General features: G+C 44.4%; 1 protein-coding gene across 5 annotated transcripts in view; it reads left to right on the top strand.

The window, feature by feature from the left end:
- LOC118091951 (TGF-beta receptor type-2) overlaps positions 1 to 15,215 on the top strand; it is a 35,395-nt gene that overhangs the window by 16,372 nt on the left and 3,808 nt on the right. For 3 of the 5 annotated variants that reach the window (XM_035129579.3, XM_088652299.1, XM_088652302.1), the window contains exons 2-5: positions 2,576 to 2,726; positions 4,582 to 4,784; positions 12,710 to 13,521; positions 14,848 to 14,989. In XM_035129579.3, the coding sequence (XP_034985470.2) occupies positions 2,576 to 2,726; positions 4,582 to 4,784; positions 12,710 to 13,521; positions 14,848 to 14,989 (1,308 nt within the window). The remainder of the gene's footprint in view (positions 1 to 2,575; positions 2,727 to 4,581; positions 4,785 to 12,709; positions 13,522 to 14,847; positions 14,990 to 15,215) is intronic. The other 2 variants (XM_035129588.3, XM_088652296.1) reach the window with 1 other exon arrangement.

The following is a 15,215-nucleotide window of genomic DNA, read 5'->3' as shown; positions in this document are numbered from 1 at the left end:
TACTCAGATAATTTAATAAAGCTGCACAGGCAGTAAAGTAACAATAAGCTTCTACAAAAAGCTTTCCAGATGTTGCAGAGGCAAATGTAAAGCATCAAAATAAAACCTTTTTTTTAAAAAAAAAAGTTTGGGAGAGCAAAACTTGGAACGAACTATAAACTAATTAAATATGATGAGGTCTCCAAGAATAAATTGGAGACATAAGGGTTTGGTGGTAGCCAATAATGATTGTACTAGTCAACGTTGTTGCAAAGTCTGTCTGTCTGTCTGTCTGTCTGTCTGTCTGTCTGTCTCTCTCTCTCTCTCTCACTCACACACACACACACACACACACACACACACAGGAATTCACCAATCATAGGATTACTGTCTCTTTTGTAATGCAAAATTTCATTTTATGCATCAGGAAATGGGATGGGAGATTTATTGCTGGTTGCCAGAAACTAGAGAACAATAAAGGGTCAAATCTGAATATTGGTATAAAATATTCTTTGGAAGAACATCATGATAATCGGAACCAGATATCTAGGTCTGCTTTTCAGCTTCTGAAACAGCATCCACTGACTCTCAGCTACAACAAATTTGCTGAGTAGTGAATCTAACGAAAGTGCTCTGCCTCATTCCAAATCATTGTGGAGCTTTGCAAGCTTCTAGTAGCAAGGGTTAGGAACCCTGATGGTCACAGGATTTCACCTGTGGATGAGATTAAGTTTAATAGTGTTTTCCTTGACCCTCACTGAAACTGACTTGAGAGGCAGGCCCTTGCTCTGTCCTGTCCTGATCTTTGAATCAAGCATGTTGCCTTAATTTGCTATTCTGCTACTTTTGATCGTCTCCATCTGTCAGAACTGTGCCAGATAGGTAAACACAAATGTTTGTGGGAGAGAAGGCGTTTTCTGTGTGATCAGCCAAAATGTGTCCCAATCACATTTTAGCCCTTGCTTGATACCCCCTCCTAGTCTTGTTCATGTGAAAAGGTAGTGTCAGAGTGGTTCTGAGAGCATCACACATGGGCCATCCCCAGACCACAGCACCACACGTACAAGATTGTTATGCTCAGCCCATTTCAAGTGTACAACATTTTGAGTGTACAGAACTTACTGGGTTCTGCTTCCTTTGGAAGGAGGTCTGTGGCATGCTTATGGCATTTTGTGATATGTGAGTTCATTTACAAAAATGAAGGTTGATCACAGCTTAAATACTTCAAAAGACAGCCAAGTCTACATCAGATCACCAGATCACCAGTGGCTTAATTTCTCCTAATACTCTGATTCAAACTGCATTTCCTATCGTTTCTCTTCACACACAAGACATCTAGATTACATCATCAAGGGGGAGGAGGTTTGCTCTTGCCCGATTCATAAGACGTAAGGAGGATTGTCTAATAATTAGTTTCTATGGAAACACATCACCTGAATAGCCAGGACTATTAACAGTCTCCTCTGTCAAGACTCTGGCACATATTGCCTTAAAACAACTCATGGTGATAGTCCTATTCACCAAAAAAAGGGGGGGACTTACAGCAAAACCCATTGAAGTAAATTGCCTTTTGAGTGCTCAGTGGATACAATATCCCCATAACAGAAGTGCAACCTTGAGAGAAGATGAAGTTTGCTATAAGCATATGCCTATGCATTAACATAAACGTATGCAGAAACACCCAGAAAGTTTGTGACCGTGCATGTTAGTGAAAGTTGTTTTGCATGTTGGTGTGACAGTGTGTGGATGTGTGAATGCAAGGCACAGAATTAATGAGTGCACTTTTAATGAGGCCTAAAGGGAAACAGAGTATGGTCAGCGTTTGCTACATAAAGAGAATCCCCTTATCCATAAAGCGTGCACACACACACACACACACACATATAAAGGACTCAGCTATACAGCTGCAAATAAAACATTTAAAGTGTGTTGTAAAGTGCATTATAGGGACCCAGGTGGCGCTGTGGGTTAAACCACAGAGTCTAGGGCTCGCTGATCAGAAGGTCGGCGGTTCGAATCCCTGCATCGGGGTAAGCTCCCGTTGCTTGGTCCCAGCTCCTGCCCACCTAGCAGTTCGAAAGCACATCAAAGTGCAAGTAGATAAATAGGGACCGCTCCGGCGGGAAGGTAAACGGCGTTTCCGTGCGCTGCTCTGGTTCGCCAGAAGCAGCTTTGTCATGTTGGCCACATGACACGGAAGCTGTCTGTGGACAAACACCGGCTCCCTCGGCCTATAGAGCAAGATGAGCACCGCAACCCCAGAGTCGGACATGACTGGACCTGATGGTCAGGGGCCCCTTTACCTTTAAGGTGTATTATACAAATGTGACATGAGACGGCTATGGCAAATTCAATATAAAAGTATTTCCACAACATTTTTTTATGTGTGTCTAGATTCCACCAAACACATGTTCACATGGTGCTTGCAATATGTGAAACCTGTGCATTCTCTCCCCATGGATGACCATCTCATAGTACTGTATGTCAATGAATGACCCATGTGTGAACTCAGAATTAGCAGATGAGACATATATACAAAATTGTTCATTCAAACAACTAAAGATGCTCCTTTTGTTTGATTTCTTTTTACTCACAGCACATGATGGCCAAGGAGGGCGGAATGTGAAGAGCAATTTATGTAAGTGGTGTAATAACACGTACCCAGTCTGTAAAGATCAGGAGTGCTACAGCAACTGTGATCTGAGCTCCTATTGTGAAAAGTCAGAGGAAATCTGTGTGTCTATATGGTAAGCAGGCGAAGAGCCACCAACCCGCATTAAGCACATCCCTAATAGGCGATGAAACAAACTGTCAGTGAAATCAAATGCACAGATCATATTAGAATATGGGTAAAAGGAAATATATGAGGGACCCAGGTGGCGCTGTGGTTGAACCACTGAGCCTAGGGCTTGCCGATCAGAAGGTTGGCGGTTCGAATCCCTGTGACGGGGTGAGCTCCCGTTGCTTGGTCCCAGCTCCTGCCAACCTAGCAGTTCGAAAGCACGTCAAAATGCAAGTGGATAAATAGGAACCGCTACAGCAGGAAGGTAAACGGCATTTCCATGTGCTGCTCTGGTTTGCCAGAAGCGGCTTTGTCATGCTGGCCACATGACCTGGAAGCTATACGCCGGCTCCCTCGGCCAATAACGCGAGATGAGCACCGCAATCCCAGAGTCGGTCACGACTGGACCTAATGGTCAGGGGTCCCTTTACCTTTACCTTTAAAAGGAAATATATACATTATTAGCAGGGCTTTTTTTAAGCCGTAACTCACCAGAACTCTGGCACCTCTGGCACCTCTGTTAATAAAAACCTTTACATATTAAGTGTAAAATAAAGTGCAAGAACATAGTTACGGAAAGATCCACACCTAGCAGTTACATTTTCCAACTGCTGCACATTATATCTTGAGGATTCTAATAAGTACAAAGTCACAGCTGGGGACAAGCAATTGACATTTTTAATTTATATGGGAGTTCATCTGATAGGAATGAAGGTGTTGTCCTGTACCCCCCCTTTAAATGTGGGTTTTTTGATCCTGTCTATTTTGGACTTTCCAAGGATGGAAAAACCTTATCTTTCCAGGTTCAAGACAACACTATGATGAGGAGGCTGTCATGTGGACACCACCACATCAATGGGGAGGCAGGCAGGTGCAAATCTATGTTTTGCTCCAGTGTGGACAAGCCCAACAAGACTCCCCTCCCCCCAAAAAATGGTCAGAAGAACCCCCAAAACAATATGTGGGGCGAGGAAGGAAGGAATCATTCCATCTGGCAAGCCGCAGAACATTTGTAACAGGCAATGGTGAATTCTACCCCTTGTACAAAGCACTACTTAGGCTACTGTGTCAAGGTATATCTATAGAATAATAGAGTTGGAAGTTATCCAAGGGTCATCTAGTCCAACCCCCTGCAATACAGGAATATCAGCTAAAGCATCCATGGCAGGTGGCCATCCAACCTCCTCTTAAAAACCTGCAAGGAAGGAGAGTCCACAGCCTCCCAAGGGAGACTGTTCCACCATCGAACAGCTCTTACTGTCAGAAAGGGATGCGGGTGGCGCTGTGGACTAAACAACTGAGCCTCTTGGGCTTGCCGATCAGAAGGTTCGCAGTTTCAAATCCCTGCGACGGGGTGAGCTCCCATTGCTCTGTCCCAGCTCCTGCCATCCTAGCAGTTCGAAAGCCCGCCAGTGCAAGTAAATAAATAGGTACCGCTGTGGCGGGAAGGTAAACGGCATTTCCGTGCGCTCTGGTTTCTGTCAGTGTCCTGTTGCGCCAGAAGTGTTTTAGTCATGCTGGCCACATGACCCAGAAAGCTGTCTGCGGGCAAACACCAGTTCCCTTGGCCTGAAGCGAGATGCGCGCCACACCCCAAAGTCGCCTTGGACTGGACTTAACCATCCAGGGATCCTCTACCTTTTTACCTTTACCTTACTGTCAGAAAGTTTTTTTCTGTATAGTTGGAATCTCCTTTCTTGTAACTTGAAACTATGTTCAGGACTGATTTATTATTTGTTTGTGAACAAGTACATAAATGTTGGCTTACATTATTCTACCTTCACAGTGATAATTTCCCCCCGATTAATTATGCATTTCAGGAAACAAGACAACGAGAGCATTAGAGTGAGTACTCTTTGTCACAATCCGCAGCTTCCCGTGGAAAATGTCATGGTTCCCAAGTATAACACATCCCAGTGTGTTATGGTCCGTCAGCACAATGAGGAGGGGCTATTTTACATCTGTGGCTGTGTGAATGAACAGGAATGCAATGACAAACTCATTTTTGAAAAGCACACCAATGGTGAGTATTCTTCCTGGTTTAAGTCCACCTTTCCCCATTTTAGAGATTATTTTTATTGAGACTGTTGGCAGTGGCAGATTTTGGGCTTTAAAATTTCAATGGCACACCCACCTCTCACCTTCTGTTGTTTGTCATTGTTGTGATGCCCCCTGTGTTGCCCTTGCGGTGCAGCTCCCAGTGTAGGCAAACTGATTGTGCTCCCCTAAATCCACCTCTGCCGTTGGGGTGCATGTGTTAAATCCTTTCTCCCCCACCTTCATTCCCAATCATTCTTGCCCCTGCTGCAATTGGGGTGAAAGGGGGGAGGAGAAGACTGATATAAAGGCAATGTTATTTGGGTTGAAGTGATTGAGTCAATTCCTAGAGAGGAGGAAAAAATGACTCAAGCACAATATAGAAAATGGCTAGACTGAACAATCTAACCTGGTGGATTACAGTGATACCTTGGTAGTTGAACGGCTTGGCTCTCAAACAAATTGGCTCCTGAATGCCACAAACCCAGAAGTGTTCCTGTTTGTGAACGTTTTTTGGAAGCCAGGTGTCCAACGCAACTTCCACATCTTCTGATTGAATGCAGGAAGCTCCTGCAGCCAATCAGAAGCCACACCTTGGTTTTCAAATCATTTTGGGAGTCGAATGGATTCTCTTGAATTTAGAGAACACCAAGGTACCCCTGTAGTAACACAGTTGGCCATTTACACCTGGGGAAATGGTGCGGCTAGTCAACTGAATTTTAAAAAGCTTGACTTTCTGAGCTCTGAAGGGTGGGGAAAGGGAAGCTGGACAGAACATAGAGGAGAATGTTTTGTTCACAACATTATAGATTCCCCAGAAAAAAAAAGAGAGAATGCAGTGTAAATCTTCCACAGTAAATCCTCAGTGTGAAAGTAGCCTATGTTGCAAGGCAGGAAAGGAGTGCTGCCTAAGGTCTTGTTGACTGTCAAAGTAGATCAGTTAAAGTGACGGCTAACGGATTGAAGTTGAATCCTGACAAGACAGAAGAACTGTTTTGGGGGGACAGGAGGCGGGGAGGTGTGGAGGACTCCCTGGTCTTGAATGGGGTAACTGTGCTCCTGAAGGACCAGGTGCGCAGCCTGGGAGTCATTTTGGACTCACAGCTGTCCATGGAGGCGCAGGTCAATTCTGTGTCCAGAGCGGCTGTCTACCAGCTCCATCTGGTATGCAGGCTGAGACCCTACCTGCCTGCAGACTGTCTCGCCAGAGTGGTGCATGCTCTGGTTATCTCCCGCTTGGACTACTACAATGTGCTCTACGTGGGGCTACCTTTGAAGGTGACCCGGAAACTGCAATTAATCCAGAATGCGGCAGCTAGACTAGTGACTGGGAGTGGCCACCGGGACCACATAAAACCGGTCCTGAGAGATCTACACTGGCTCCCAGTACGTTTCCGAGCACAATTCAAAGTGTTGGTGCTGACCTTTAAAGCCCTAAAGAACCTCAGCCCAGTATACCTGAAGGAGTGTCTCCACCCCCACCATTCAGCCCGGACACTGAGATCCAGCACCGAGGGCCTTCTGGCGGTTCCCTCATTGCAAGAAGTGAGGTTACAGGGAACCAGGCAGAGGGCCTTCTTGGTAGTGGCACCCGCCCTGTGGAACGCCTGCCCAGCAGATGTCAAGGCAACTGAAGGCGGCCCTGTTTAGGGAAGTTTTAAATGTTTGATGCTGTACTGTTTTTAATATTCGGTTGGAAGCCGCCCAGAATGGCTTGGGAAACCCAGCCAGATGGGCGGGGTATAATTAATTAATTAATTATTATTACTGACCATTAAAGTAGACCAGTAGTAGCCAACAAGGTGCCCTCTAGAAGTTGTTAGATGGGCCTTAGCCAGCGCAGCTGATGGCCAGGGAAGATGGGAGTTGCAGTCCAATAACATTGGAAGGGCAGCATACTGGCGGCCCATGATGGAGTGATTGTTTGACTCCATATGCATATGTTCAAGCCATTATTATTTCAGACTTGCAAGCTAAGCCATCGCTTTCAGTGTTGACGTTATCAGATGTTGGTTTTGCAAGGAATGGGATCTGTTTCCTGCTTATACAGTCTAAAAACAGAGATGGCCCAACCACAGCTCCCCACCTCCCAAACATTCCATTGAAAGTTTGCCTGTCAGGCAAAAACATAAAACACCAGGCTGGGTCATGTGTGGGAAGGAACAAAATGTAGCAGTGAGATGCCTCTCCCCATCACTCCTGCCCTAATTGTGGGTCTGCTTAGTTTGGATGAAACTGTGGTAAAGTTTGATGCAGTTTTTGAGCCGTGAAACTGAAATTTGAGTTTATCCAATGTGATCTCCCGTGCAATGATTACGTAGCCTGCTTTAGGAAGAAAATCGCCCCTTAAGTCACATTATCAGCTTCAGAATCTATAGCTGAGTTATAAGTGGTGCTCCAGAAAATTCCACTGGCTTGATGGGCAGACTATTTATTTTAATGCAACATTTAATGCAAACATTTATTTATATGTCGTGTGATATTACATATAAAAATCAAGGTTAGAACAGTGTTGCATCTTAATTGCATTGAAAAACAAGTAAAAAACCAACAGAAGCAACAACAAACCGCAGTTGGGAGCAAGAGAGCAATAGAATCTCAGTTGAACATGTCATTGCATGCAGTTGATACTGTTCCCTGTGGTCTGGCTCACACATAACACTAAGCCAGACCATGGCTAAGTGTGAATGTGCCAAGTGTTCAGGTACCAATAGAAAAAAATCACAGCCACTTCACTGTCCCTCAGTCCTCCTGCCGCCATGCTACCTTGAGTTAAGCAATGGTTTGACATGTTAAATCTGTCCAGGGAGAGAAACTTGAGCATGGGTTTGGACATAACATTAAGCCAAATCATGCCTTACCTTACAGCAGGAGGACTGGAGAGAAACAGGCTTGATTTTTACTGTAAAAACACACACTTATGTGTTCAGGCTTAGCCATGGTTTGGGCTTAACATTATGTGCACACAGGGCCAGTGACTCTTACTGTTTGGCAGTAAAAGCGTACTTAGAACATGTGGCCGTCAGTGGTCATCACTTCCAGGTTTTGCCAGTATTGTGCGAGGGCAGCCCTCAAATGAATTATCATGTTATCAATAAGTTACACTGCTGATTATGATCACATCTCATGGCAGCCAGTGCCAAGGTCAAATGGACAGTGCAGCGGCTAATTGCTTTTCATTATAGACAGAGGTTTTTTTCCGGGGGGTGGGGGCGTAGGGGTAAACATACCCCTAAACATTTTGTGAATCTTTGTACTTTTGTCCATTTGCTGTATTTATTTTTCCCGATTTGAACTATAAAATGGTGGCTTTCTTGAGTCAAAATGAGAGTGTCCCTAAACATTTTTTTAAAGAAAAAAAGCACTCATTATAGATCATAGCTGTCAAGTTTTCCATTTTCTCGCAAGGAAGCCTATTCAGCATAAGGGAATTTCCCTTTAAAAAAGGGAGAACTCGACAGCTATGTTATAGATATATTGTGCGTTAAGTTTTACCTCTTTAGAGTTAGCGGTATGCAAAGAAACTCATATTCTCTTGGCTTCCTTGGAACGTTAAAGCAGTGGCACATTATTGTTTGGTGTTCAGAAAGTAGCATACCATACTCATTATATGCCATTATCCTCCTACACCCTTTTGAGAGCAGACAAGGACCATAGGAAGGTGGGCAAGGTTATAATATAACTCTAAATCTACCTAATAGAGATTATATTGCTGGATTCAGAATATATCCATTGAGGAATATTTAGATGCCCTCAACATTTCTTGTTTCATTTGTCCGTGAGGTGGGTTTTTCTTTCTTTCTTTCTTCCAGAACCAGTTCATTTCTGGCAGAGACAGCAGTGGGAGGCACAGAGAAATATGAGGCGATGGTTTTTCTTTTCTTTACATTTCAGCATTTGTTTTCATAGAAAACAACTGCCTGCCTGATCATTCTTCAGGCTCATTTAATGATCCCTGCTACAAGCTGATGACTTTGCAGCCCAGGAGGCAACATACTTAAGCAGCTGATGGGAATTATGTACACAGTTATTACTTCAGGGTTTGCACATAAGAGAAGTCCTGGAAAATCCTCTGAAAACAATTCTGCTTTCCATTGGATTTCACAGCCTTTAGCGATGTAGTCATACCCATCAGGTAAATCCATTAGAGAAGCAGGAGATAGCCAGGCTTCGCGCTTTCCAAAACAAACTCAAATTATATCATTTGAGGTTGATCCTGTGGTTTGAACTCAATGCCTATTTTAGAAACATTCACAGCTTAGCAGAAGTTAGCTGTGGCAGATTTTTATTTTTTTGTAAACTGCCAAGTAAAACAGCCAAGTGCTTTGAGTTTCTTTTTCCAGTATCTGAACTGTAGACTGCACCCACTGAGGTCATGCAGCAAAGGCTTTTTGCTTAGGGGATGGCTCTTGAACTTCTCTTCCTCGGTATTATACTTGGCCAAGAATCCTTTCAAAGTTTTTATTTGAATTTCATGAGCAGCAGTAAGGCACTGCACCTATCTCTTTGCAGTGGAGAGAAGAGATTGCATCTCATATCTTGCCTGTATTGAAAACAACTCCCCTGGCTCCCAGCAAGTCTCCAAGTTCAGTTGAAAGTGCCAGTATTAACTCTTAAAGCCACACGGTTTATCTTCCTAATACCTGATGGGCCATCTTCTCCCATATCAATCTGCCCATCCACTGAGGTCATTGTCTGAGGCCTTCCTTAAGCTGGTACCACCATCTGAAGTCGGGTGGGCAGTGACCAAAAAGAGCCTTTTTAATGTGCCGTGTTTCTCCAAAAATAAGACACCGTCTTATATTTATTTTTCCTCAAAAAACAAATACACTATGGCTTATTTTCAGGGTATGGCTTATATTCCCTGAATGCTTAAAAATCCTGCTTTGGCTTATTTTATGATTACGTCTTAAAATAGGGGAAACAGGGTAGATCCTCAGCTTTGGGATGCCAATCTTCCTAGAGATACCCAGGTAGCACCCTTATTACCCTCCTTTGGCTGCCAGGCAAAATCATTTATGCTTTCCCCAGACTTTAAAGAACCTTTAGCATCAATGGTAGCTTTCTTTTTTAAACTTAAAATATTCCATTTTTACTAGCTATCTGAATGAACTGTTCCCATTTTAGTTCATTGTGTTAGTTTGTATGCTTGATTAGTTTCATTTTTTAAAAACCCAACAACACCTTTAAGCATGTGTACAAATGCACGCACGTGGGCCTTAAAAGTAAAGGTACCCCTGACCATTAAGTCCAGTCGTGACCAACTCTGGGGTTGCAGCGCTCATCTCACGTTATTGGCCGAGGGAGCCGGCGTACAGCTTCCAGGTCATGTGGCCAGCATGACAAAGCTGCTTCTGGCAAACCAGAGCAGCACACAGAAACGCCGTTTACCTTCCCACTGTAGCGGTACCTATTTTTCTACTTGCACTTTGATGTCCTTTCGAACTGCTAGGTTGGCAGGAGCAGGGACCGAGCAACAGGAGCTCACCCCGCCGCAGGGATTCGAACCGCCGACCTTCTGATCGGCAAGCCCTAGGCACTGTGGTTTAACCCACACAGCGACACCCGCGTCCCAGAGTTTATTCAAGGATGCAGTCAGTGAATATCCCTTAGGTGGATCTGAACATGCAGAAACGTTGCAATGTAAACTCAGCAGTAAAGCTTGTTTCATTGCAAATACTCCTACCGTAGCTAATGGGGCAGCAGCAGATTCGCATTACAACCAGCAGGTGGCAGCAAAGAGGCTCCTGCAAGAGTCTGCAGCATCTGCAAATCAGAGGTGCAAGTATGGTGCTATAGTTGCAAGTGCGGTTTACAAACACCCCCATCCTAGTAGTGATTTCAGCCACTAGGAACTGCAGAACAGAATCTTTTCCACAAAGGTTAGCCAGCCTGTTCTTCAAGCATTTAGTGTGGTTATAATCCAGCTTTTACAAACCTGGCCTAATAGCAATCAATCCGCTCCGTAATCCTCACTTCACAAGGAAAGATAAAGGTGCCCAGTATTGGTCTCTTTCCCGACCAGAGCTGCACTTCTAGGGCCACTTGGGTGCAGCGTGAAACAGGTTCTTACTTGCTGAGTGTGTCTGGGGAGGGGAGTGAGCATCTATGGCAGCTCCACCCAGCATGCTCCTTTCACAGTGATGCATTTTGGGCTTCTTATAAAGCGAGATGAGCGCTGCAACCCCAGAGTCATCCGCAACTGGACCTAATGGCCAGGGGTCCCTTTATCTTATGAGTACATTAACAGCACCCACCACTGGGTGCTTTCTGTTTTTCCCCTACAGAGATGTACCTGTTTAGGTGCCTCTGGGAAATTAAGAGGTCTCTGCAGCACTGCACCTAGCTGCCCCATGATAAAATTAAAAAATATGTGAGTTAAAAAAACGGGGTTTGTGTGGAAGGAATCTTGGGAGTCAGAACCTCTGGACCATGCTCCTACACTGCCGCTGGACAGACTGCTTTTATTTAGCATTCCTTCCTTAGATTAATCTGATAGCAGGGCCATGCATATTTTCAAAATACCTGGAGCAAAGGAGTTACCAGCATTTTCCACCATTGGTCTCTTGGGTTTATGATCTAAGAGCTGACTTTTTGTAAAGACTATTCATTTTAGTCGGCAAGGAAGATTTGGCTCTGTCATCTTGAGTGCATATGAAGCCGCTTATACAGTCATCAGATCTACAGTACATATATACTAATTAACAGCACATCTCAAAAGTCTCCGGCATGTGCTTTACCATAGCTGCCAAGTTTTCCCCTTTCTCGCGAGGAAGCCTATTCAGCATAATGGAATTTCCCTTAAAAAAATGGATAACTTGGCAGCTATGGCTTTACCCAATGAGTTGGGGCTTCTTCCCAGATCAGATCTCCTGACTATGTCTGAGAACAAAACAACTAACTTACCAAATTGTAAAATGTGGGGGAAATTTGCCTGTTTCCTAAATGCATGGTAAAGTGCTGCGATACGGATGACTGTGGCTGACTTGGTTGTAATCGTTGAGTGGCTGCTGCTCTGCCCATAGTTGCTGAGTATAAAATAAATGAAAAGCAGAGGGGGACCAGATACACTATCTCGAGCTCCTAGGAGGAAAGGTGGGATATACATGTAATAATAAACAAACAAATAATAAATTAACATTTGCCACATGTTAGACTGCTTGGACACTTTTTTTCAAAATCGCACTATATATTAAAGAAAACAGACAACCAAGCAAACCCATGGTACAAAAACGTTAGCACTTAAAATGTTGAGCCCTAGGATACAGGAGAAGGTACGTAGGAAGCTGCCTTATTCTGAGTCAGACCATTGGGTTCATCTAGCTGAGTATTGTCTGCACTGACTGGCAGCAGCTCTCCAGGGTTTTTAGAAGGAGCATTTCCAGCTCTACCTGTAGTGGTTGGGGGTTAAGCTGTGATTCTTCCCCACAAGTTACAGGTGAAACTCATAAAATTAGAGTATCGTCGAAAAGTGCATTTATTTCAGTAATGCAACTTATTATTTTTTCTTTTTCTTTTAATTTTTACAAATGCTTTCTTTTGGAAATTCCACAGTAATAAAACAAATACTGTAGTTACAATAATACAAAATTGAACAAAAATAAACATCGCTATTACATTTCATTAATTACATTCCATTTATAATTGATCCGCCTAACGACAAATAATTACAACAAATAAAGGCTTGACATATCTTGCTTTGCATGTCATGTATCTATCTCATATATTGGTTTCACCTTTTAAATTGCGTTACTGAAATAAATGCACTTTTCAACGATATTCTAATTTTCCGAGTTTCACCTGTATTAGTTTTATGTTCATTCTTCACTAAAAAAGCTGTTCATGTTGACTAACTGGCCTATGCAGAGATGTTCTTGCTGCATGTTATTTTTTGCTTTCCTCTTGCCATAGGATACTCCATGCTACAAAGCAAAGAAATAATTCCCGTGGCAGCCATCAGCCTGTTGCCCCCACTGCTAGTTGCCATCATGATAACGGTGACGTTCTATCTCTGCCGAACCCACAGACAGAGGAGGAGAGCCAAGGAATGGCCCCAGAAACAAGTCCAGCGCCACCCACTGCCTGAACCCAGCAGAGCCACTAGCTACGACGAGATACTATCTGTCAAGATTGACCACTGCGTCGCCTTGAGCACAGCCTGCGCCAACAACATCAACCACAACACTGAACTGTTGCCTATTGAGCTAGATGAGCGAGTCGGGAAAGGGCAGTTTGCAGAAGTCTGGAGAGCGAAGCTGAAGCATGCCTCTTCAGGACAGTACGAGACGGTAGCAGTGAAGATTTTCCCCTGCGAGGACTATGCTTCCTGGAAAAACGAAAGCCAGATCTTCAGTGATGCCAACCTCAAGCATGACAGCATCCTTCAGTTCCTCACGGCGGAGGAGAGGCACTCTGGACTCCAGAAAGAATACTGGCTCATCACAGCCTACCACAGCCAGGGAAACCTCAAGGATTATTTGTCCAGGAATGTTCTGAGCTGGAGAGACTTGCAGAAGATGGCTGGCTCCCTAGTGAGTGGTGTGGCTCACTTGCACAGTGACTACACCGCCTGTGGCAGTCCAAAGATCCCCATTGCCCACCGGGACATCAAAAGCACCAACATCCTCATTAAGAACGAACAGGAATGTGTGCTCTGTGATTTTGGGATTGCTCTGAGGCTGGATCCAGCCTTAAGTGTGGAAGATTTTGCAAACAGCGGACAGGTGAGTGCTGTAGAACGAAACCAGCAGAGCAATCCCTTCTGCTTGATGGAAAGTAGAAAGATCTTAGCCTCTTTCACGTGCTAGCCATGCAAAGAGTTCTGCGCACTGTGCAAGGGGCAGTGGGGGCTGTGCCACTGGCCCCACCCCAAAACATCATTTGATTGACCAATCCCAGCTTCCATGTGTTGAGCATGGACATTTGCATAGCAGAAGCCTGCCTATATAGGTTTTCCATGTGATCCAGAACCCTGCGTGAATAGGGATCCAGGTAACATGAAAGCCTACTGCATCTGTAGAGCATGACACTCATAAGCTTCCCCTGGACAGCCTGTTCAGCATGTAAACCTTGGGGGTGGGGCCAGAAGTGCTGCCTGCTGCCCTTTCCATGGATGGAGGGCCCTTCTGTGTGTGAAGGGGGTCCTTCGGAATGTCAAATATAATCCACAATAGCAGGCAGTATGGAAAAGCTCTGAAAAGGCAACGCTACTATGGAATTTGCCGCAGGCATTTGGCAAGTTCCATATAAAAACATGCAACTAAGATTTAAGAGAGTTGCCCTGCTTGTTGTTACACAATTGGCTGGAATCACCTTTGTTGCTGAATGACAAATAGCTACTGGGTTCTGGGTTCTAGAGGGTATCTTGATTTTGGCAGCTAGTTTTTAATCAAAGGCTGGGGCTACTTGATCTTCCCAAGCTCTTTTTGCATTCAAAATCTAACACCACTGCAATACTCAGTCTTTCCCCTCATGGTGGAAATGCGGCAGGGAGAGGAGTGATTTGAGCAGAAAGCTGCCCACTAGACAGTAGAGTGGTACTTTCCTCCATTCAAACTCACAGCTGCCCACAGCACCTTTTGGTTTGAATGAAACAAACAGAAAACCCAGGAAAACAGCTCTCAATTATTGTCACATCTAATTTGGGCCTTTGTTCCCATCCCACTAAGGCAGGCACCCCAAACTTCTGCCCTCCAGATGTTTTGGACTACAATTCCCATCTTCCCTGACCACTGGTCCTGTTAGCTAAGGGTCATGGGAGTTGTAGGCCAAAACATCTGGAGGGCTGCAGTTTGGGGGTGCCTGCACTAAGGGCTGGTAAGTTTAGAGAAGATTTTATGGTCACCATCAAACTCTTAAGTTTCAAGTGTACGTTAAAAACTTTCCTGGCTACCCTATACTTTGACAAAAATCTGGAGATAAAGGGGTGTAGCAACTCTGGAGCACAAAAGGTCCAGTCTGTATCACAAATCTTCCAATGTATTGCAGCCTCCTTTTAACCATGGCTTCACTCCTACACCCCTTCTAACATCTACTCAATTTATGGTCAGGTGGGCACTGCCAGATATATGGCTCCTGAAGTTTTGGAATCTCGAGTGAATCTCGAAGATCTGGAGTCCTTCAAACAAATGGATGTTTATTCTATGGCTCTGGTTTTATGGGAGCTTGCCTCCAGGTGTGATGCCATAGGAGGTAAGTCTATACCATTAGAGTCTGCTGTCTTCCAAGCTTTACAGGTCTACTGGGCAAAGCAAACATGGCTGTTCCAACAAGAAGTTGCCAGAGGAGGTGGGAGCAAACCTTAGTGCAGAGAAGCTAATCTATGGCCACCCCTCCCTAGATGTTGATGAACTAAAACTCCCAATATCTCTGACTGCCAGTCATGCACCGAGGCGGATGAAAGCTGTAGTTCAGCAAA

This window comes from Zootoca vivipara, chromosome 1 (assembly GCF_965207765.1).
Source record: "Zootoca vivipara chromosome 1, rZooViv2.hap1.1, whole genome shotgun sequence".
Classification (NCBI taxonomy): Eukaryota; Metazoa; Chordata; class Lepidosauria; order Squamata; family Lacertidae; genus Zootoca; species Zootoca vivipara.
This window is presented reverse-complemented; position numbering and strand designations above follow the sequence as displayed.